The sequence below is a fragment of the Thalassophryne amazonica genome, chromosome 14 (assembly GCF_902500255.1).
Source record: "Thalassophryne amazonica chromosome 14, fThaAma1.1, whole genome shotgun sequence".
Classification (NCBI taxonomy): Eukaryota; Metazoa; Chordata; class Actinopteri; order Batrachoidiformes; family Batrachoididae; genus Thalassophryne; species Thalassophryne amazonica.
The window spans coordinates 86,386,108-86,411,851 of record NC_047116.1 but is presented as its reverse complement, the minus strand read 5'-3'; the positions used below and the strand labels follow the sequence as shown (position 1 = coordinate 86,411,851).

The window sequence follows — 25,744 nt, the reverse complement described above, 5'->3', positions numbered from 1 at the left end:
GGCTGATTCATCAACAGAGTCCTTCAGGGCTGAGCAATTTTATCAAGAGAACAGATCTATGGAATATTCCACCTGTCTCACAAAATAAGAGAGCGGTAATACACACCAGCCTTTGCAGAATACTTAAGCAGACAGAAGACTTCAAGAGTGATTTACTAAGGTGGGCAAACAGGTATGTGTCTGGGAGAGGGGGGAAAACAGTGCTGATGGGCAACCAACTAATAATGTGTCACTAATGTATATATATAGAGAGAGTCAAATTATCTCCCCTTGAAGAGGTCAGAGTGCAATTATTTTCCTTCATGCACATCTTAATATGGTATGCAACCACTGTGTGAAGTTTCACTAAAATTCACAAAACAGTTTAGGGGGAGTTGTGCTTCCAAGACTGATCTGCAAGACTTCCAAGACATGCAATACCCCATAATGACGATGTGAAAAAAGTTTAGTTTAGTTTTTTAAGATTTTTGCAAATTTAATACAGATCTGGCTGTTTTCCAACACTCCCTATCCAACCTGATGGAGCTTGAGAGGTGCTGCAAAGAAGAATGGGCAAAGCTGCACAAAGACAGGAGCACCAAGCTTATGACATCATATTCAAGAAAAATTGAGGCTGTAATTACTGCCAAAGGTGCATCAACAAAGTATTGAGCAAAAGGTCTGAATACTTATGTATAGGGATAGGTATCGAGAACCGGTTCCTTTCGGGTATCGTTAAGAAATTATTCGATCCACCGACATCAATAAGCTTTGTGCTTAACGATTCTGTTATCGGTCCTTCAGAGTGGCCGTTGTTTTGGGGGGTGTTTGTCAGGAAAATGATCATTTCTCTACATTGATTAAAGACCCTGCAGCGGGTCCGTAATCAACTTTTCCGCAGCGCGGCTTTGCTTTGAACCTTGAACCAATCGAAGCAGTGGTTTATTTTGTTTATTCTTTCTTTCTTTCGCATACGTCTGTGAGTATTATTTACCTTTTCTATGTTAAACCGACATGTTATGGTCTTCTGAAACAGTTGACAGATGTATTTTATAACTTAAAAACGGGAGCGATGCTAACACGTTAGTATGTCTATGGCATTTTCAATGTTAAAAGTTAGCATTAAGCAGTTGCAGCTGTCATCACGTTCGGGTGCATTTGTTTTCAAATTGTAATATTTCTTAAATTTATTTTTGTTTATATATTAATAATCTAATGATTATTATATACAATTTTAGAGAAAGAGACAAAAAGAACCTGAATGGAAACACAACAGAAAATATAAAAGCAACTAACAATGAACATAAATAAATAAATACAGAAATAAATAAGTGTTTCCTGTGAACACCTAGTGTCTCTTACACCTCCATTTCATCCCTGTTTTATTTAAGTTTAATGACAGTTTGTTTCGGTCAAACCATATTTTCAATGTGTTAATTTCTTCAGTGATTTCCTCCAGAACTATCTGCTAAACTAGAAAACTGCTGCATCCTTGTAAGAGCAGAATACTACTGGAATGAATGAATAAGGAAAGTTGTTTTTTTTCTCACCTAAATGCATGCTGCACTCACTGCAGTTTATTGTCTGGAATAGTCCCAGATTGCATTTCAGAGCTTCTAGAATTGAAACATTTTCATGCGGGTGGTGTTGGGGGCTAATTTTGGGTTTCAGCTTTTTTTGTTTTTCACCACTTTCATCCATTCATGAATATGTCAATCGTGAGTCACTTTTCTGCAGATTAAAGTTACTAACTGGGACTCCTGTCTTGTTGCGAGAAAGAAACGAGAATCATCCTCCGTTCTGTTCACACAGCTCCAAATGTTGTGTGGCTCTCTGACGAGTCAAGTTAGAACGATAGAATCCAGTCTGAATTAATAACTTCAAAGTGAAACACCGTTTTGTTTATTTTTATTTATGTCCAGAGATCAAGGATACAGTGACCAATTTCATATTTATTTACTTTAAGACTCAATGAAATACATAGAAAACCTGTAAAGCCTACCTTTAGTACAAAATTCATGAGGTATCGATAAGGGAATCGATAAGGAATCGGATCGATAAGCAGAATCGATAAAATCTTATCAATACCCATCCTTACTTATGTACATGATTTCTTAGTTTTTTTTATTATTATTAACAAATTTTTCTTGTTGTCATTATGGGGTGTTGTGAGTAGAATTCTTTTGGGAAAAAAAAAAAGAATTTACTCCATTCTGGAATGAGGCTGTAACATAAAATGTGAATAAAGTGAAACACTGTGAATACTGTCTGGATGCACTGTATGTACATCTGTCTTCATTAGGCACATCTCAAATACTGAGTGATCGTGCAAGACGGAGACCAGTGAGGGAAGCCACCAAAGCACCCATTACCACTCTGAGGGAGCTACAGGCTTCTGTGGCTGTGACTGGAGAAACTGCACTGAGTGCATCTTTTGTAGCATCACTAGCCATAGCTTTGTGACTGAGGAACCTAACAGATTAAATGCAGTTTTGAGTCTCCAGTGTGCCTTCTGAAAACTCACATCTTTTTTAAATAAAATCCTTTGTTGGGTTGTTCCACCATGAAGGAATACAACTATGGAATCCATCCAAATTATTCATCCCAAACCATGTTTAACCTTCATCTGTGGACTTCATGTTGTGTGTTCATGAAGGTGCAGTCCGATCCATGAATATAAAGCCTTTGTTGTTCCAAACGGCAAACAATTAATACAGGCTGTGTCTCTGTGTTCATTTTGATCTTACAAACAACTTAATTTTTTTTAAAATTTCCAATATGCTTTGTTGTCTTCAACTCACCTGCAGTATGTACTATAAAATGTAAGGTAAGTAAGACAGCATGAAGAATATTAACACTGAAAGAGGCACAGTTTTTGTTCTACAATTCAAAAAATAATGCAAAACACTGCATGTCACTACATACATCCTGTAGAAAAGCATACACAGAGTCTGTACTGAGAGTGTTGACATGCAATGGAGCCTTAAAGAATAGACTGAAATGTGCTGAATGAGCCTGCTTGGTAAGAAGGGCCCTGAGGGTCAGCAAGAGACAGGATTAACGCACCCACTGTGCATCTTTGGTGCCGGATGCCATTTTCATAATGTCACGCATTAGCTGATGTATTTGCTCATACGATACACATCCAGTGGCCCTGTATTGCACAGATGGACAGGATGCACTGACAGAGTCATTTGTGGCATTCTCTGAATACCTCAGTGATAACTGCCAGCTCTGCCACAGTCTGTGCAGTGAGCAGGAGCTGAAGTGCTTCACTTGAACAGCAGAGACACTATAGAATTTGACTCATTCTTCCTCCAGTTTCTCCTCATCCTGACCCTGAATACTTCAAACTAAATGACATATTGTGCAACTGCAGACATCCCACTTGAGGTTTCATGTCCTATGTAATTTTGTATCTGGCATCAATCCTCCAGGCAATACTTTCTTCAACATTACCCAACAGAGAGATTTTGCCCACAAAACTGCAAACAGAGCTGGACTTACTACAGAAAAGAAGCAAAATATAAGTGTTGTTTACAGTAATTTGTGGAATTCCTACTGCAGTTATACTGCAAATGTACGATTTCACTGTGGTTAAGTTTCCATGCGTGACACTTATGAAATGATGTTTGTGGAAATGGAGCATAAGTTCAAATAGTTTTTCTGGGAAGACGTGTCCCACAAACTGCTGTACACTTCACTGCGTTCCCCACAGTACACCTTCCTCACGGCATTGACATCATTCAGCCCTGATTTTAAAATAATTGTTTCCCTCTTCACCAGCTTGTTGCCTGTCAGTGTTTGCCCAGAAAGACCATGTTAAACAAGAAAGAATGTGTTTTGAGATTGTCACGCCACAAAAAATGACTATTACCAATCCACACAAATCTGCATCAACAAGAACACTGCAAAGTACCATAAATTAGGTTTCAACATCGTGCAAAAATGACCAGTAATTTAGTCTTAATTGCTGGGGCATGTTTACTGACTGGTCTGAAACCACGGCCATTCGCGGCAAAGAGGCTGCGGCAAAGAGGCTTGGCCACATTTAGGACTGCTATGTTATTTAATTGTAAACTGAAAGCTAAAAAAAATGGAAATAAGAAATGACTACCTATTTTTCATTTATTTTTGTCATGGATTTTTGTGTTGCGTTTTTTTTTTTTTTTAATTGTGGGAGGAAGCCAGAGCATCCAGAAGAAACCCGCACAAACAAAGGGAGAACATGCAAACTCCACACAGAAAGGCTCATCCAGATTTTAGAGCAACACATGCTGCCATCCAAGCAACGTCTTTTTCAGGAACGTCCCTGCTTATTTCAGCAAGACAATGCCAAGCCACATTCTGCACATGTTACAACAGCGTGGCTTCATAGTAAAAGAGTGCGGGTACTAAACTGGCCTGCCTGCAGTCCAGACCTGTCGCCCACTGAAAATGTGTGGAGCAATATGAAGAGCAAAATATGACAACAGAGACCTCGGACTGTTGAACACCTGAAGTTGTACATCAAGCAAAAATGGGAAAGAATTCCACCTACAAAGCTTCAACAATTAGTGTCCTCAGTTCCCAAATGCTTATTGAGTGTTGTTAGAAGGAAAGGTGATATAACACAGTGGTAAACATACCACTGTCCCAGCTTTTTTGAAACATGTTGCAGGCATCCATTTCAAAATGAGCAAATATTTGCACAAAAACAATAAAGTTTATCATATATATATATATATATATATATATATATATATATATATATATATACACACACACACATTGAGGAAAATAAGTAATTCAACACCCTGCGATTTTGTAAGTTCTCCCAGTTAGAAATCATGGAGGGGTCTGAAATTTTCATCTTAGGTGCATGTCCACTGTGCGACACAATCTAAAAAAAAAAAAAAAAAAAAAATCCAGAAATCACAATGTATGATTTTTTTAATAATTTATTTGTATGTTACTGCTGCAAATAAGTATTTGAACACCTACCAACCAGCAAGAATTCTGGCTCTCACAGACCTGTTAATTTTTCTTCAAGAAGCCCTCTTATTCTGCACTCTTTACCTGTATTAATTGCACCTGTTTGAACTTGTTACCTGTATAAAAGACACCTGTTCACACAATCAATCACACTCCAACCTGTCCACCATAGCCAAGACCAAAGAGCTGTCTAAGGACACCAGGAACAAAACTGTAGACCTGCACAAGGCTGGGATGGACTACAGGACAACAGGCAAGCAGCTTGGTAGAATACAACTGTTATGATTATTTATTAGAAAATGGAAGAAACACAAGATGACTGTCAATCTCCCTCAGTCTGCGATTCCATGCAAGATCTCACTTTGTGAGGTAAGGACGATTCTGAGAAAGCTCAGACCTGCACAGGAGGACCTGGTCAATGACCTGAAGAGAGCTGGGACCACAGTCACAAAGATTACATTACTAACACATGATGCTGTCATGGTTTAAAATCCTGCAGGGCAGCAAGGTCCCCCTGCTCAAGCCAGCACATGTCCAGGCCCATTTGAAGTTCACCAGTGACCATCTGGATGATCCAGAGGAGGCATGAGAGAAGGTCATGTGGTCAAATGAGACCAGAATAGAGCTTTTTGGAATCATCTCCACTTACCATGTTTAGAGGATGGAGGTGGAAACATGGGGGTGGAAACATCATACTCTGGAGGTGCTCTTCTGCAAAGGGGACAGGAGGACTGCACCGTATTGAAGGGAGGATGGATGGGGTCATGTATTGCGAGATTTTTGAAAACAACCTCCTAAGAGCATTGAAGATGGGTCATGGCTGGGTCTTCCAGCATGACAATGACCCCAAACACACAGCCAGGGCAACTAAGGAGGGGCTCCGTAAGAAGCATTTCAAGGTCCTAGAGTGGCCTGGCCAGTCTCCAGACCTGAACTCCGTAGAAAATCTTTGGAGGGAGCTGAAACTCCAAACCTGAAAGATCTAGAGAAGATCTGTATGGAGGAGTGGACCAAAGTCCCTGTTGCAGTGTGTGTAAACCTGGTGAAAAACTAAATGAAAAGTTTGACCTCTGTAATTGCAAACAAAGGCTACTGTACCAAATATTAACATTGATTTTCACAGGTGTTCAAATACTTATTTGCAGCAGTAACATACAAATAAATTATTAAAAAAATCATACATTGTGATTTCTGGATTTTTTTTTTTTGGGATTATGTCTCTCACAGTGGACATGCACCTAAGATGAAAATTTCAGACCCCTCCATGATTTCTAAGTGGGAGAACTTGCAAAATCGCAGGGTGTTCAAATACTTATTTTCATCACTGTATATTATACAAATAATGGATGGTAAGGAGTCCAACACAGAGAAATATTGGATGAAGAAAAGTTATATTGGACGAGGCGTAGCCGAGTTATATTGGACTCGGCTACGCCTCGTTCAATATAACTTTTCTTCATCCAATATTTCTCTCTGTTGGACTACTTACCATCCATCAATTGTTATGTTCTCCACCCCCCTCCCAAATTAAGCAAACAACAAAGAGTCAAGTAAACTAGATCAATTCATTTTGTTGTGAACAGCACATGATTGATTCTGATGCGATGAATGCTTCTAAAACGTCAGTAGCGTGCTTGTCTATCTTCTTAGTGGCAGAATCACACTGGGAGAGAAAGTTCAGAGAGAAGTAAAGGCAGCTCAAGGTTTTGGTTTTGTATTTTAACATGTTCACTCGGGTTAAAATCCTCTCTCTGCTCCGCGCTCGCTGTGTGCACTGATGGTTCTCAGACTGTAACGTGTCATGCCTCCATTCAGGAACCTCCCTCACCCACCCCCTCCCTCGCAGCCTGTTGACTCCGCGCGCACATACACACACACACCAACAGCTTCTTCGGTAAACTCCGCATTTTAGACAGCTTTTGAAGAAGACAGTCACTGTTTTATTCGGCCGTCTTATCCAAACGGCAGGACGGATCGCTCCTCAGCCTCCATGTTATTGTCCTGCCTTAAGACGAGCGAAACAGAGTGAGCGAGGCTACAGCACAATGACATCAGATTCTGAGTCGTTTTATGCTCTGTCAATAAAATAAATAATTCACGTAATCGCGAATATGAAAAATCACAAATATGAAAAATAATCACGATTGGCTAATATTGTAATAATTGTGACTGCCCTAGTTCCTGAACTTCATATGCCGCGCTCTGATTGGTTAGCTGTTGGCAGTAAGCTCTAATGCTATTGGTCAGTGGGAACTGATCCAATATAACTTTTGGTCCTAGCCTTTTTGGATCCAACATAACTTTCTGGCTCCAAGCATGCCAAAATACAGATAAATGATGGACAGAAAGGCTAAACTGTGATTGGCTATTGCAATCTGAGTGGAGAACACACACACACACACACACACACACACACACACACACACACACACACACACACACACACACACACACACACACACACACACACACACACACACACACACACACACACACACACACACACACACACACACACACACACACACACACACACAAACATTCCTAGACTACACATCATACAGATATTTTAAAAACAATACTCATCAGAAAGTTGTACTACATTACTGGGGGGGTTGAGTTAACTCTGTTAACTACTAGTTGAAACAGTACTCATGCATTTTATTGATAAAATGTACCTTGATATGAGCAGGACAGTACCACATATGAATACATGCCCAGGTAAAGTGAAGCAAATACTGACATGGTTATTGTTCATGACAGAGTATCGCAGCATTCCTGCTGTTGTTCTCTCCTTAAAAAAAGGAGAGAAAATGGTGGCAAGGGTGTTGGTGTGATGGCTGTAACATGGCAGGGGACCCCAACGCAGAGAATCACATCCCAGTCTTCATCAACAGTCCAGCAACATCAGAACTGTCCAAAGGAGCAAATGAGTAATCCAGCAGTCAGGGTACAGAGAGTAAGCAATCAATCATACAAAGGTCTCTGTGAAGGGTAGAGCAAAGAGGTCAGTCTGGGAAGCCAAACTAATTGCCCAAAATGCAGGAGATCAACATACCAGGTGACAGTGTCCAAAACAGCAGACTAAACTCAGAAACCACAAGGAAATCACAGGAGGCGATAGTTAGAAATCAAACAAGCGCAGATACAAAATGCTGTAAGAATTTACGGTGACGAGTGAGACGGCGGGAAAAAAAAGTAGTGGTTGCACAGGGATTGCAGTGAATCACATTGCTGTCAGCGAGGGATTGTAAGGAGTTGCGGTAAACAAAAGCACACATGGAGGTTGAGCATGCAGTAACCTCAGTCTCCTTGAGACCACTTGGATAGCACAGGTCCCCTGATCGGAGGTGCTCGGCCTTCAAACTTGGACTGAGGGTGCACACTCTTAGACAGATCGGCAAAGGCTGCAAACAACTGCTGTCTAATTTATGAATGCAGGTACACTGCCAACAAGTTGCAATGAACTGGCGTCTGTTATCTGTCGCAAACGGTACATATATGATCAGCTCTAACATCATTCAAACCCGCGCCTACTCATAAGTCATCCACCCGTCACCCATCTGATCATCATCACAATTATTTTAATTCTCAGTGGGTGATTACAGAAGCTGCTGGACAGTGACGCTGCTACAGCAAGTGCTGATGAGATGCCTGCTGATGCAGCCCTCTGTGGGCTGTAAATTAAATTTATCGGCTACTGTCCATGGTGCTGAACCTATAGCCACAAAGATAAAGATCAAACAAATTCTCCACAGCCTCCTTGTACAAACTCTTCAAAGCATGCCCCCGCATGCACAGAGCATATTTACGTGTGTATTTAAGTCAATGCTTCTTATAGTGGTGGAGTGAAAGTATTGCAGGGGGACTGGGGGAGGGGGGGGTATAGCAAAGCACATTCATTTGGTTTGTTGCAAACAAATGGTTTGTTGCTATATATAACACGTTTCTCATATATTATGTAAAAGCTAGCGAGAAATAAACATTTCTAAAAATTGAAAACTCCGTTTCTGTAACCTGATAACACCTCTGGAGTAGGCATGTGGAGATTAATCGATGTGAATCGGTATCTAGATACAAGTGTGCGCAATGCAAGTTCAATTGATGGGTGAAATCATGTTGCATCGCTCGCTACCTGCTTGCATTGATTTTATCCGAGGCACACTGAATGCACCACGGACAGTTCGGGACACCGGAGCCAACATTGTTTTTGAGGGTGTTTATCAAGAAAACAATTATTTCTCTACGTTGATATACAAGTAAGTAATAAGTATTTGATCACTTACCAACAAGCAAGATTTCTGGCTCACACAGACCTGTTAATTTTTCTTTAAGAAGCCCTCTTATTCTGCACTCTTTACCTGTACTAACTGCACCTGCTTGAACTTGTTACCTGTATAAAAGACACCTGTTCACACAATCAATCACACTCCAACCTGTACACCATAGCCAAGACCTGCACAAGGCTGGGATGGACTACAGGACAACAGGCAAGCAGCTTGGTAGAAGACAACAACTGTTATGATTATTTATTAGAAAGTGGAAGAAACACAAGATGACTGTCAATCTCCCTCGGTCTGGGATTCCATGCAAGATCTCACTTTGCGGGGTAAGGATGATTCTGAGAAAGCTCAGAACTACACAGGAGGACCTGGTCAGTGACCTGAAGAGAGCTGGGACCACAGTCACAAAGATTACATTAGTAACACGTGTCAAGATGGCGCCGCTGTGTTTGGTTTGCCGTCCTCGTCTGCTAGACTTACTTTTGATTCTGGGTTTTGTTTTGCTTGTCCTACACAATGTATCATCTCTAATTGTGTATGATCGCCTGACACTGCTGAAAATATGTGATACCTTGAACTGTTTGCCTGGCTGTACTATAAACAGACAATCGAAGTCACCTCCACCACCACTCCTAGCTTCTGTACCTCTCTACCTGAGGCGTCTTGCCTTTGTGTTGCCTCGCAGCAAGAAGCGTAGACGTGGAAGGAGGGGGGATTACACGTCAGGATTAAAACTTACCTGGCCTTCTCTGGAGGGAAATATCTCGATTGCCAAACAGTGATGTCCATGGAGCGCGGCGGTCTCGGTCTGTGCCGCTCCAGATGCTGCTGGCAATGGCTCCGGATGGCCATTCCCAGCACCGAGTATCCGCCTCCATCTTGCCGGCAAACGAAGAATCAGCGCCGGGGCTGCGTGCAGGAGAATCTTCGCCCGCTCAGCCGTGCAGCTCTGTGGCAGACTACGAGTCCCAAGCCGGTGCGCGCAGCGCTGCTGAATGCCTGCTCAATCATGAACAAGACATTTGTCTTAAATTACTTTATTTCCTCCCAGAAATTGGATCTGTTCATGCTCACGGAGACCTGGCTAAAGCCAGGTGACAACAGTGCTTTCTCTGAGCTCACTTTATTTCCTCCCAGAAATTGGATCTGTTCATGCTCACGGAGACCTGGCTAAAGCCAGGTGACAACAGTGCTTTCTCTGAGCTCCTCCCCTCTGGTTACTCTTTCCTGAGTGCGCACCGTACAGCGAGCCATGGAGGCGGGCTTGCTACTGTGTACAAACAGAGCATCAGCTGTCGGCCCATTCCCTATAAAGTCTACAGTAGCTATGAAGTGCAATCATTTCTGCTTCAACTGTCACGTCCCCATACTGGGTGCTGTAGTTTATCGTCCTCCCAAATACAACAAGGATTTCATCTCTGAAATGTCAGATTTTCTCTCAGAAACAATACCAATTTATGACAGTTTTTTCATTTGTGGGGACTTGAACATTCATGTCTGTTATCCTTCCAGTCAGCTGACAAATGAGTTTAAAAGCCTTTTGGCCTCTTTAGATCTGACTCAGTTTGTAAATGCTCCCACACATCAGCGCGGCCATACATTGGACCTAGTTATCTCCTACGGTCTCCCATTGTCTGTCTCTGAAATATGTGACACCTGTATCTCTGACCATTTCCCCATTATATTTAATTTCACTGTCTGTCCCCCAGCAACTAAAACGCTTGCCCCTGCCTGTGGCCGCCGTACCATCACATCAGACACAGTTAAAAAATTCATCGCAGCCTTTGTGAACTCCAATACACATGTTGAACCAACTTCCCAATCCCTGGACGAATTCCTTGCCTCATTCTATTCCACCTGTTCTGGAATCCTGGACACCATTGCGCCTGTCAAATTTAAATCCACCAAACCTACACCAGACCCCTGGTTAAATGACACCACCTGGGCTCTACGGAGGCATTGTAGGCAGGCTGAACGCAGGTGGAAAAATGACAGACTGCATGTATCACTGGAGATGCTTAGGGACTCCTTCTCTGATTACCAACATGCAGTAAAGGAGGCAAAGTGCAAATATCAGTTCAGCAAATATTTTATTGTACTATTTTAACTTCCTTCTCTTATCTGTTTTGTGTTATTGGTTTGGTCTTATGTTTTAACTTAGCTCTTAATCTTTTGTTGAAATAGTAAAAGCCTAACCAGGAACAGGGGTTATAAATTAGACTTGGCTAAAGACCTGGATCCATGGCATCTGTTATAATATTTCATATGAAATAATGTTCAATGTATTAGTCCCTGTTCAATAAACATCTAAACAAACAAGCAAGCAACGGTCAGAGGAGCTTGTCTGTCCTTTTAGCATTTTATTACAAATACCTGTAATAATGTGGCTTGTTTTGTAGTTAATTCTCCTGACGGATCAATTTGTGTCGAGTGAAATTTTCATCTTATTCAATGTTGTATGCTAACAGCGATAACACTTTTAGCAATGATCTGTAGATTGATTTCTTAGGTCCAGTTAAACCACATTTACTGAGGAAATAGCGGGACGTAATTTTTAATGCTCACAACAAAGCAGACCGTTATGAGAACCCCGATGCAGTCCCCAAAAACATGAATAAACACCTGTACCAAGGTTAGCCTGTTAACCGAGTTTGTTGGTAACTCAAAGCAGGGGGGCATGTTTGAGCTTCATTCGCCCCGCCTAGGCTCTGAACAGTGTCACCTATGCCCCATCTCTTTATCCAAACATGTTGTAGGTAGAGTAAGTACTGCCAACATGGCAACACCCAGAACAGCAACTTTTGGACTTCAAAACAGCTCTTCCAGGTCTCTGTAGAAAACCTATGTATGACGTCACGCAGGCTTTGTCCAGTACATATACAGTTCTTATTTACTAAAGGGGACCATGTAGAAAAGTCTGGTAACCACTGAACCTACTTTTGGACACATGACAACTCGTAGAATGAATGAAAAAGTGATGTTGTTTTAATCAGTACATTATATATATATATATATATATATATATATATATATATATATATATATATATATATATACATACAGTAGTGTTCAGAATAATAGTAGTGCTATGTGACTAAAAAGATTAATCCAGGTTTTCAGTATATGTCTTATTGTTACATGGGAAACAAGGTACCAGTAGATTCAGTAGATTCTCACAAATCCAACAAGACCAAGCATTCATGATATGCACACTCTTAAGGCTATGAAATTTGGCTATTAGTAAAAAAAAAAAAGTAGAAAAGGGGGTGTTCACAATAATAGTAGTGTGGCATTCAGTCAGTAAGTTCGTCAATTTTGTGGAACAAACAGGTGTGAATCAGGTGTCCCCTATTTAAGGATGAAGCCAGCACCTGTTGAACATGCGTTTCTCTTTGAAAGCCTGAGGAAAATGGGACGTTCAAGACATTGTTCAGAAGAACAGCGTAGTTTGATTAAAAAGTTGATTGGAGAGGGGAAAACATATACGCAGGTGCAAAAAATTATAGGCTGTTCATCTACAATGATCTCCAATGCTTTAAAATGGACCACAAAAACCAGAGATGTGTGCAAGAAAACGGAAAACAACCATCAAAATGGATAGAAGAATAACCAGAATGGCAAAGGCTCACCCATTGATCAGCTCCAGGATGATCAAAGACAGTCTGGAGTTACCTGTAAGTGCTGTGACAGTTAGAAGACGCCTGTGTGAAGCTAATTTATTTGCAAGAATCACCTGCAAAGTCCCTCTGTTAAATAAAAGACGTGCAGAAGAGGTTACAATTTGACAAAGAACACATCAACTGGCCTAAAGAGAAATGGAGGAATATTTTGTGGACTGATGAGAGTAAAGTTGTTCTTTTTGGGTCCAAGGGCCACAGACAGTTTGTGAGATGACCCCCAAACTCTGAATTCAAGCCACAGTTCACAGTGAAGACAGTGAAGCATGGTGGTGCAAGCATCATGATATGGGCATGTTTCTCCTACTATGGTGTTGGGCCTATATATCGCATACCAGGTATCATGGATCAGTTTGGATATGTCAAAATACTTGAAGAGGTCATGTTACCTTATGCTGAAGAGGACATGCCCTTGAAATGGGTGTTTCAACAAGACAATGACCCCAAGCACACTAGTAAACAAGCAAAATCTTGGTTCCAAACCAACATAATTAATGCCTCGCAGATGTGAAGAAATCATGAAAAACTGTGGTTATACAACTAAATACTAGTTTAGTGATTCACAGGATTGCTAAAAAAAGCAGTTTGAACATAATAGTTTTGAGTTTGTAGCGTCAACAGCAGATGCTACTATTATTGTCAACACCCCCTTTCCTGCTTTTTTTTTTTTTTTTTTTTTTTTTTTTTACTAATAGCCCAATTTCATAGCCTTAAGAGTGTGCATATCATGAATGCTTGGTCTTGTTGGATTTGTGAGGATCTACTGAATCTACTGGTACCTTGTTTCCCATGTAACAATAAGAAATATACTGAAAACCTGGATTAAGTCACATAGCACTACTATTATTCTGAACACTACTGTGTATATATATATATATATATATATATATATATATATATATATATATATATATATATATATATATTTCTTTTTTTTTTTTTTTTAAATGTTACTGCAATGTTTTTGTTGAAACCTTGAAATTAGAGCAAAATGAGCAGATCCTGATCATTTGATTTGAATTCCATTGTGGCGGCATGAACAAATTACAAAAACTGTTAATTTCAAATACTTCTGCAGCTGACTGTACATGTATCCCACTAAGTGGCTGGAATGTCTGCTTGGAGAGATGATTACACACTTCCTTATGAATGCTCACTGACTGTAACGACTGCTTTGGGTGAGCGAAAGAACAAGAAAGATTTCTTGCAATACATGTGGTAAAATAATGTAGAGAAATGAACAATGAAGTGAATACAAGTGTACATGTAAAACTGATTAAGACTAGAAAAGAAGTGGAAATGGAAAAATGTATCATTCTCGGGAGAGGTAATGACAATTTAAATTGATAAATATGTAACATTTGTCGAAGTCCTGATCAACTGGTGCGTTATTTGCAGATGAAATATTGGATAAATATTAAGCAATTCTATAGGAACTACAAGACAAAACATAAGTCAATAATTACAAAAATTGTTTGAGAGATTATTTGTTATATACAAGTGTGACTGTTTGGATATGGACAGGATGTCTCGACAACTAACAGGCAAACTTTACCAAAATTAGTGTGCAATTGGTTTTAGGTTGAGGAAGAGTAGTTTAGATTGAGGCAGTGATGTGAAACTGCCTCTAATTCTTTTAATTTCTCTATTATTGGTAGAAAGGCGTTCGATCAGCATTGCAAAGAAGGCTTATACCACTGTGAGACAAGCAACATACGTATGTTGCAGTGAGCACAGAGCTCAAGTTAGGCAGGTAGGCAATTAGTCCTCAAGGTATAAGATATCCCATAAAACATATAAACTCACTAAAGATTTATTTTGTTGTTTTTGCTAATTATACCTTTCTGATAACCTATACACTAAAATGGCATCAGAATGTCTAGTCAATCAATCAATCAATCAATTTTTTTATATAGCGCCAAATCACAACAAACAGTTGCCCCAAGGCGCTTTATATTGTAAGGCAAAGCCATACAATAATAACGGAAAAACCCCAAAGGTCAAAACGACCCCCTGTGAGCAAGCACTTGGCGACAGTGGGAAGGAAAAACTCCCTTTTAACAGGAAGAAACCTCCAGCAGAACCAGGCTCAGGAAGGGGCAGTCTTCTGCTGGGACTGGTTGGGGCTGAGGGAGAGAACCAGGAAAAAGACATGCTGTGGAGGGGAGCAGAGATCAATCACTAATGATTAAATGCAGAGTGGTGCATACAGAGCAAAAAGAGAAAGAAACACTCAGTGCATCATGAGAACCTCCCAGCAGTCTAAGTCTATAGCAGCATAACTAAGGGATGGTTCAGGGTCACCTGATCCAGCCCTAACTATAAGCTTTAGCAAAAAGGAAAGTTTTAAGCCTAATCTTAAAAGTAGAGAGGGTGTCTGTCTCCCTGATCTGAATTGGGAGCTGGTTCCAGAGCTGGTTTACACTTGTTAAAAGGCTCCAACTGCTGCTCCTTCTGCTCCATGCAAAGGAGGAAAGAGGGTTGGAGAGCTCTGCTTTGATCTTGAAAGAGTGAGAAAGTGCAACATCAAGTGGTCGAAACAAATGTCACGTTTATCTCAAGGGGTTTCACAAAAATATGGCACTAACCATTTAGGAATTATGTCCATTTGTATAGATAATGCCTCAATCCTTAGAGCCCATCACTCAACAAAAATATAAACGCAACACTTTTGGTTTTGCTCCCATTTTGTATGCGATGAACTCAAAGATCTAAAACTTTTTCCACATATACAATATCACCATTTCCCTCAAATATTGTTCACAAACCAGTCGAAATCTGTGATAGTGAGCACTTCTCCTTTGCTGAGATAATCCATCCCACCTCACAGGTGTGCCATATCAAGATGCTGATTAGACACCATGATTAGTGCACAAGTGTGCCTTAGACTGTCCACAATAAAAGGCCACTCTGAAAGATGCAGTTTTATCACACAGCACAATGCCACAGATGTCGCAAGATTTGAGGGAGCGTGCAATTGGCATGCTGACAGCAGGAATGTCAACCAGAGCTGTTGCTCGTGTATTGAATGTTCATTTCTCTACCATAAGCCGTCTCCAAAGGCGTTTCAGAGAATTTGGCACTACATCCAACCAGCCTCACAACCGCAGACCACGTGTAACCACACCAGCCCAGGACCTCCACATCCAGCATGTTCACCTCCAAGATCGTCTGAGACCAGTCACTCGGACAGTTGCTGGAACAATCGGTTTGCATAACCAAAGAATTTCTGCAGAAACTGTCAGAAACCGTCTCAGAGAAGCTCATCTGCATGCTCGCCGTCCTCATCGGGGTCTCGACCTGACTCCAGTTCGTCGTCGTAACCGATTTGAGTGGGCAAATGCTCACATTCGCTGCCGTTTGGCACGTTGGTGAGGTGTTCTCTTCACGGATGATGCGTAGGAGATGTGTTACACTGCATGAGGCAAATGGTGGTCACACCAGATACTGACTGGTATCCCCCCCCCAATAAAACAAAACTGCACCTTTCAGAGTGGCCTTTTATTGTGGGCAGTCTAAGGCACACCTGTGCACTAATCATGGTGTCTAATCAGCATCTTGGTATGGCACACCTGTGAGGTGGGATGGATTATCTCAGCAAAGGAGAAGTGCTCACTATCACAGATTTCGACTGGTTTGTGAACAATATTTGAGGGAAATGGTGATATTGTGTATGTGGAAAAAGTTTTAGATCTTTGAGTTCATCTCATACAAAATGGGAGCAAAATCAAAAGTGTTGCATTTATATTTTTGTTGAGTATATAATGAGTTTTCTTGAGGTACGTTAGGGGATGATGCATCAACTTCTCAAAGTCACTCAATATGTTTGACAATGAAGAGTCGGTGGCCAATGGTCGCCTGGGCAGCTGTGACTTGTTGAGCGCAGAAGACCTACATACACCCTGAGGCCCGTTGGTGCCTGTGGTCATCTCTGGATTATGCAGTGTTAAGTAGATGACAGTCTCTGAACCCCCTGGGCAGGACACCAGTCCCAGGCAGGTTGCTTCCCCAGCGAAAGCTGGTGTGAGTGATGATGTTGTTGGACTGAGACAAAGCAAATGAAGTATCTTGTCCAAAGATATGGATTACAAAAAAATCCAGGTGTATGTCATCCAACTCCTTAGCCACTGAGCGAAAGTTAAGAAAAAGAACTGTCCAGACTGGTTCGAGCACATAAAAAAATCTCCAATAACAATTCATCACAACCAAAGTATACAGAAGAACATCTCTAAATGAGCAAGATGTCGAACCTTGACGCAGATGGGTACTGGGTCCTACTCTTGTCAGTTAAGAATAGAAAACTCAGGATACAGTGGACACAGGCTCAGCAAAATTGGAGAATGAAAATTGAAATAAGATAAATAAATAAACACCAAACACTGCATGGTCTGACGACTCTCGATTTCCGCTGCAATATTCAGATGGTGGGATCAGAATTTGGCAGAAACAACATGAAAATGTGGATCCAGCAAAAAATGTATCAACAATTCAGGGTGCTGGTGGTAACTTTATAAAATTCTCCTTTCTGAAAGCTGTTTTCAAGTACGTTTTTAAGTAATGTCTCAGATCTTTAAAAAGACAGACAACTGTAGGACAATGAAAAGGAGTGTAACCAATCAAAACTGTAAAATCCAAAGGTGCAGGACAACATTTGGCCAATCATCCCTCTCAGTGCAAGGTACACACCTATGGAATTCTCTACCATCACAGATTAAATCAAAAACAGAACTGAAATTGGCAGCAGCATTTATTTCTCTCAAGTCACTTTCAACACAAAAGCACTTTACCCATGTTTAATGTTAAAATGAACTTGTTATCCAAGGCCAAAAAAAAATGGCCATCGGGTATCTGTTCTTCCGTGCTCGGCATAAGTCCAGTCCTACAACCCCTGGCAAAAATTATGGAATCACCGGCCTCAGAGGATGTTCATTCAGTTGTTTAATTTTGTAGAAAAAAAGCAGATCACAGACATGACACAAAACTAAAGTTATTTCAAATGGCAACTTTCTGGCTTTAAGAAACACTATAAGAAATCAAGAAAAAAAGATTGTGGCAGTCAGTAACGGTTACTTTTTTAAACCAAGCAGAGGAAAAAAATATGGACTCACTCAATTCTGAGGAAAAAATTATGGAATCACCCTGTAAATTTTCATCCCCCAAATTAACACCTGCATCAAATCAGATCTGCTCATTGACATTGACCCTATGCCATGACATTGACCCTATGTGTCTTTTTGCAAGGAATGTTTTTGCAGTTTTTGCTCTATGGCAAGATGCATTATCATCTTGAAAAATGATTTCATCATCCCCAAACATCCTTTCAATTGTCCAAAATATCAACATAAACTTGTGCATTTATTGATGATGTAATGACAGCCATCTCCCCAGTGCCTTTACCTGACATGCAGCCCCATATCATCAATGACTGTGGAAATTTACATGTTCTCTTCAGGCAGTCATCTTTATAAATCTCATTGGAAAGGCACCAAACAAAAGTTCCAACATCATCACCTTGCCCAATGCAGATTCGAGATTCATCACTGAATATGACTTTCATCCAGTCATCCACAGTCCACAATTGCTTTTCCTTAGCCCATTGTAACCTTGTTTTTTCTGTTTAGGTGTTAATGATGCCTTTCGTTTAGCTTTTCTGTATGTAAATCCCATTTCCTTTAGGCGGTTTCTTACAGTTCGGTCACAGACGTTGACTCCAGTTTCCTCCCATTCGTTCCTCATTTGTTTTGTTGTACATTTTTCGATTTTTGAGACATATTGCTTTAAGTTTTCTGTCTTGACGCTTTGATGTCTTCCTTGGTCTACCAGTATGTTTGCCTTTAACAACCTTCCCATGTTGTTTGTATTTGGTCCAGAGTTTAGACACAGCTGACTGTGAACAACCAACATCTTTTGCAACATTGCGTGATGATTTACCCTCTTTTAAGAGTTTGATAATCCTCTCCTTTGTTTCAATTGACATCTCTCGTGTTGGAGCCATGATTCATGTCAGTCCACTTGGTGCAACAGCTCTCCAAGGTGTGATCACTCCTTTTTAGATGCAGACTAACGAGCAGATCTGATATGATGCAGGTGTTAGTTTTGGGGATGAAAATTTACAGGGTGATTCCATAATTTTTTCCTCAGAATTGAGTGATTCCATATTTTTTTCCTCTGCTTGGTCTAAAAAAGTAACCGTTACTGACTGCCACAATCTTTTTTTCTTGATTTCTTATATTGTTTCTTAAAGCCAGAAAGTTGCCATCTGAAATGACTTTAGTTTTGTGTCATGTCTGTGATCTGATTTTTTTCTACAAAATTAAACAACTGAATGAACATCCTCCGAGGCCGGTGATTCCATAATTTTTGCCAGGGGTTGTATTACTGCCAGGGTCTTGAAATTCATAGGGAGTATTCTTGAGACACAGACCTTGGACAAGTTCAAAGATGGCTAACCTTGACATATTTTAAGAGGTCAAAAGGTCACATTCTATTTCCTATTTTAATGCTCATACGGCCAACAGTAGTTTAGCATTGTGTTATATTTTTTTTTAGTATATATTGCCATTCTAAAGCCTGACCAGGGCTGGAGCAAGATATCTTATATGCATCACATTTCCCATTTTTTCTGTTGTAATGTTGTATGTATCATCCCTGTTAAATAATCATCAAAATAAAAAAATAAATAAATAATGGTATGGGAACTGTGTAAAGCTATCATGTCAACATGGACCATATAGTCTGAGGAATGTTTCCAGCATCTTGCTGAACCCATGCTAGAAAGAAGTGAGGCAGGTCTGAAGGTAAAAAGGTTTCCAATCAGGAACTAGAAATGCATATTTAATAAAGTGTCCATTGAGAGTATACCAATTGTTAAACACCCATTTATTTTGACTGAAATCTCTGAAGTATATTAACATCTAATTATGATGAAGCTGTCAAACATTACAGATTGAAGTGCAATGTAATATTAAACAGGTGTTCAAAGCATGTTAAAAGTTAGCGACTGATGAAATCACTATTATTTTTTATTAATTTAACTTGTTTTCGGTTGCATTTTGTTAAATTACGTTATTTTGTCTCTGTGTTTTGAAATGCAGTAACACTTGAGAAGAGCAGGAGAAAGCATAGGGTGAAAAAATAATGAAGATGATACCTACAAGAGATTAAAAATAAACCTGATGGAGAAAAGGGCATGTGGAATAGCAGGAAGGAACCGTAACAGCAAAAAGAAGACTAACTTAAGATGACAAAGACATGAAAAATGATGAAAAGTGGTGAAGGCAAGATGAACAAAACACAGAGAACAGTAGGAAGTAGACAAATACTGTGAAAAGAATGGAGAGCAGAAAAAGATGACATCATCCAACAGGATCAGAGCAGAGATGGTGAGGACATCAGAACAGAAGATAACGAGTGAAAAGAGAAGGAGAGTCAAGATCAGAGAACGAAGGAGCAGGAGACAACAGAAGAATTAAGGTGGAGACAGAGGCGTAAACACAATCAATCACTCCTACCATGCTTCTACTCTCCCAGACCACCTCCACCTCCCGAATGCTGATGTACAACTCTGACCAATTCTCGTCTCTTTCATATCTGTTTCTTAATTAACCGGTTTCTGTCTTTCACCCATTTGCATTTCCGTGTGTGCCTCTTCTGCTCCCTTCAGATTTTTCTCTTTTATCCAACCACTGAGTACCTGGGCCCTCTTTTGTACTAGGCGTAAAGCTGCACACATTGCAACACAAGCGTCACTATCAGTGTCTAAGACAACGCAGTTGTCATTTTCACACCTGGGCCGTGTGAAGATTACGTAGATAAACAGGCAATTATTCAGTTTGAACTGGGAGTCCGGCCTTTAAACATTAAAACAACAACCTAATTGCCGATGATACAACTTTAAAGTGCATAACAACCCAATATAAAAAGATGGTATAAACACAAATCACTCAGTCCAACCTTATAACGGAAAAAGAAATTTCACTCCAACTGTATCACAGCACACAGATAGCACACGCGACAGTGTGCAGGAGTTAAAGACAGATGAACAGCTCTTAATTTACCTTAAAAAGCAGATAATGGTTCTTGCATAGTGGAGTAAGAGTTGTTCAAGGAGACCATATTGGCATAGCTAGCTCGTGTCACAGCACAATCTAGCGAGATTTTGAGATGATCAGAGAACGTCTGTACAGTTTGGAAAACTCAAACTTTCACCAACGAAAAAGAGTAACACCTTCCTTACTCCCAGTGTCCTTTCGGAGTACAGAAGGAATCAAACCAAAGTCCAACCAAAACCTATGACTGCCACTGTTACAGAATACTTTGGAGTAAAACTTTAATTCACTGTCTGAGCTCTTGGACATGGTGTGGTACCTGATTTGAGCATGATAACATCAGCACCCCGCAGGGACGTAATCGCTTTCAATGTGAAGTCCCACCGTTGCTCTGAAGAAATGCTTTGAAAAGTTTTAAAAGTTATCAGCATTACTTTCAGACAGCTGTTTGCTATTATTATTACTTCTGTTTTGATGGTGTACTTTCTGTAAATTTCACACTGAGAAGTCGTCACTTTTATCCAGGAAGTTGGGGTAAGTCCTTCTAAGTCATCAAGAAACCCAGGTCTCAGTGGACCAGGACTCAGCCCTGCAAGTTGGAGCTACACAACTCAAACCAAACATCTGCTCTTCTGTTGAGTGACTGACTGGAGGTGAATCTGGGGGTTGCTGTGCCTTGTTCAAGGACATGTCCTCCCAAAAAAGTGAAGAATGATTCTCACTGGCTTTTTCCACCTCTCAGCCATTCATCATATTCGTTCTTCTCTTCATCCTAACCTTCAAACATCCTCCCCCTATCTTTGCAGTCCTGTCACTGGGTCTCCATCCTTTTCACTATTCCTGACAGTCTCTCCTCAAAAACAGCAAAAGCACCAGAGCAGTATTTGGCATCATTCCATTAGGCAAAGTTTAGGTTTAGACCCATTATTAGCTGAAAATTAAACAACTAAACAAACAAAGGAAAAGTTTTGTCTTCCTGAGAAAAACACTGTCAAGGGATTGTGAAGTCATCACTTCAGTGCTCAATACAGAGAAGCTTTGATTATTTGTTTAGCTCAATGTCATAAATTAAAATGTGTAAAATGTGTAAAAGTCCAAGGAGTCCCAAAGATACTACATGGACATTACCATATTAAATACAACGAGAACTGCAGTCACTCAGATTAATTTCAATCACACATTTTCTGCAAATTATTCAGTCTGTAAACGCCAGGAAGCTCACACACACACACACACACACACACACACACACACACACACACACACACACACACACACACACACACACACACACACACACACACACACACACACACACACACACACACACACACACACACTTCATCAGGTAGTTACCTCCTGTCCCGAGAGGTAGTAAGCAGCCAGAAGCCCTCCGATAAAACGGATGTTGACCTCAAAAACAGACACCTCTGCGTTCTGTTAAGAGAGCAAAGAAAAATCTATCAGGCAAGCAAACCTTGAAATTGTCATTTACACATTGCTAGAATTTTGAGCTATAAATAGCTTTTTGAGTGAATAATAGATGAAAGATTACGAAGAATACGTCTTGGAATTTCATGTGAGTGATGCACTGAAGCAGAGGTCTCAAACCGATTCCATAAAGGGCCAAGAGGGTGCAGGTTTTCTTTGCAGCCACCTACTCCACCAGATGATTTCACTGATTAATTGATTCCATCTACTCAAAGTGATGTTAATCAGTGAAATCACCTGGTATAGTTGGTGGGTGCAAAGAAAACCTGCACCCTCACCCTCTTGGCCCTTTCTGGAATCAGTTTGAGACCTCTGCTCTAACATATAGTCTGTGTCATGCTGCTGTCGGATTTCAGTTTGTCTTTTTGCCAAAGCAAAGTGTTAAAGTTGCATTTCGGCATGACCAGAAGATCTCTGGTGTACCGCAGTGAAGTTGGTTTAAGGGTGGATATTTGACAGAGGTTTGACCATCACCTGGCTTGAGACCAGAGGATCCTCGGTTCAAACCCCAGCCTGACAGGAAAATCACTAAGGGCCCTTGGGCAAGGTCCTTAATCCCCGAGTTGCTCCCGGTGTGTAGTGAGTGTCGTACATGGCAGTACCCTGACATCGGTGTGTGAGTATGACTGTGTGAATGGGTGAATGTGAGGCATCATTGTGACACGCTTAACCAGCCGAAAACCAACCTCATTTCGGTCTCTGGTATGTGTGTGTGTGTGTGTGTGTGAGAGCATCGCAAATAATTTCCCATCTGAATTGGCCTGAATCATCACATTTAAATTGATTTCAACAGATTTGCGATGCATCTTCTCATAACCAACCTATACTCAAAATAAAGTCTGAAACACTATCAGAATTTGAAAGAATAATGGCAAAAATTCAATATAATTTTCTTTGTCAGAACAATACACGTGCTCAACCTGCACTGTAAAAGTTGGAACTTGCAATGTTCACTCTATCAAAATATGAATGACGAGCAGATCTGCACAGCACCTCAATCTATTTTTGTTGAATTCACAGTGGGGGGTGGTGTGCACCTGTATAAACACATACTGTAGCTTAGCATATGGTGTAGCGCAAATTTTTACTGGCGCTGTAATGACAGTCCTTCAGGTCTGACAGCAAACAAGTGGAAAACCTGTCACCCTCAAATCAAAGTTAAAATACTAAATTCTGTGACAACTTATTTCTATGCAAGACATGAGGGAGCACATAGAGCAAAACACGTCCCTGTCAAAATGTGTTTCACCTTCTGCAAAAGACTACGAACCACAAGGAGGAAAGGACGATGTCACAACAAACAAGACACACACACACAAAAAAACACAGCAACATTTATCTTGACACATTAAAACAAGCTGCTCTTCATATCTGAACAAACATGGTGCTCATTATGTGTCTCTTTGCGTAAATAAATTGGATTAACAACAGTAAACTGAACTGTGACATGCTAACAGCTGAAACCATCTTATATGACATACTGAAATTTCTGATCAAACCATCGATTTAATGTAAGATATTAAGGACTCGATAAAATGGAGCCCTTTCATTTGGGGCATCAGAGAGAAACAGCTTAAGCCTCATGCCAACACATCCATCATCTTCGAGCTGCAGTATCCCCACAGAACTCTGGGTAGTCCAACAATGACTCACTACCTGGGTCAGCCTGACATGGCAGCTCTTTAATCAGTAACAGATAGTGGAGATGGTGTCTGGTTGAACTGGGAGCTGGTGAGACAAACACGAGAGAAGTGGCACACTCACCCATATTGGCCTCTCTTCATTGGCTTCCTGTTAATTCTAGAATAGAATTTAAAATTCTTCTTCTTACTTATAAGGTTTTGAATAATCAGGTCCCATCTTATCTTAGGGACCTCGTAGTACCATATCACCCCAATAGAGCGCTTCGCTCTCAGACTGCAGGCTTACTTGTAGTTCCTAGGGTTTGTAAGAGTAGAATGGGAGGCAGAACCTTCAGCTTTCAGGCTCCTCTCCTGTGGAACCAGCTCCCAATTCAGATCAGGGAGACAGACACCCTCTCTACTTTTAAGATTAGGCTTAAAACTTTCCTTTTTGCTAAAGCTTATAGTTAGGGCTGGATCAGGTGACCCTGAACCATCCCTTAGTTATGCTGCTATAGACGTAGACTGCTGGGGGGTTCCCATGATGCACTGTTTCTTTCTCTTTTTGCTCTGTATGCACCACTCTGCATTTAATCATTAGTGATCGATCTCTGCTCCCCTCCACAGCATGTCTTTTTCCTGGTTCTCTCCCTCAGCCCCAACCAGTCCCAGCAGAAGACTGCCCCTCCCTGAGCCTGGTTCTGCTGGAGGTTTCTTCCTGTTAAAAGGGAGTTTTTCCTTCCCACTGTAGCCAAGTGCTTGCTCACAGGGGGTCGTTTTGACCGTTGGGGTTTTACATAATTATTGTATGGCCTTGCCTTACAATATAAAGCGCCTTGGGGCAACTGTTTGTTGTGATTTGGCGCTATATAAAAAAAATTGATTGATTGATTGATTGATCATCTTCCACTTCTGGTTAGTATTTAGAATGGTTTTGCATGACAGCCTGAGGGACAGATCTGGTACTGAAATGTACTATTTTCTTTATCTGTCAAAGTTAACGTGACGCTGTGACGCTCGGCCTGTGATGTAGTTTGAGACATTGGGAAGTGTGACAGCGGTGTGAGGATGGTAGCAGTAACACACCTTCTTGATCAAGGCACTGTTTCAACCCAAGTCACAGAATAATGCTGCCTGCTTTGCAATATACCCGATGTCCACTCTCTAAACTGCATGTCTCACTCTGTCACAGAGGCTCAGAACGGTCGCAGGCCTCAGCCTGCAACAGCTCCTATGGTGAAAGTTTAGACCTCCGTCACACGTAGCTCAAATGAGGCCGAATGGCGCCTGAATAAAACGTCGACCCACAGTCGGGAAGTGTCGAAGTGAATTTGGAAAACGTTGGACAGCATTTGCAGAGCAGTCTAAATAGTCGGGCACAGTCATGCGGCCGCCTAGAATGTTTTGTTCAAAACTGCTGTGGTGGAGTCAAGGTGGAACAACTACTGAACGGCAGTCGAAGTGCCATCTGACCGTAGTCTGACTGCATTTTAAACAATAAGATGGCGTGAAACGGCATTCGTGACATTCTGATTGTGTTTGTGCGGATGTTCAGCTTGCTTCCACCCTGAAATTCGAGTGCACCTCGAGAGCTGCTGGAATATATTCTGCCGAACCGCAATCAGACCACAACTGTACGGCTTGTAAGTAAATTCTTATTGTTCTTTCTG

At 40.8% G+C, this 25,744-nt stretch overlaps 1 protein-coding gene across 1 annotated transcript in view; it reads right to left on the bottom strand.

The window, feature by feature from the left end:
- Positions 1-25,744, bottom strand: part of man1a2 (mannosidase, alpha, class 1A, member 2) — a 210,450-nt gene that overhangs the window by 40,834 nt on the left and 143,872 nt on the right. The window contains exon 6 of the mRNA XM_034186132.1: positions 22,318-22,398. Within this exon, the coding sequence (XP_034042023.1) occupies positions 22,318-22,398 (81 nt within the window). The remainder of the gene's footprint in view (positions 1-22,317; positions 22,399-25,744) is intronic.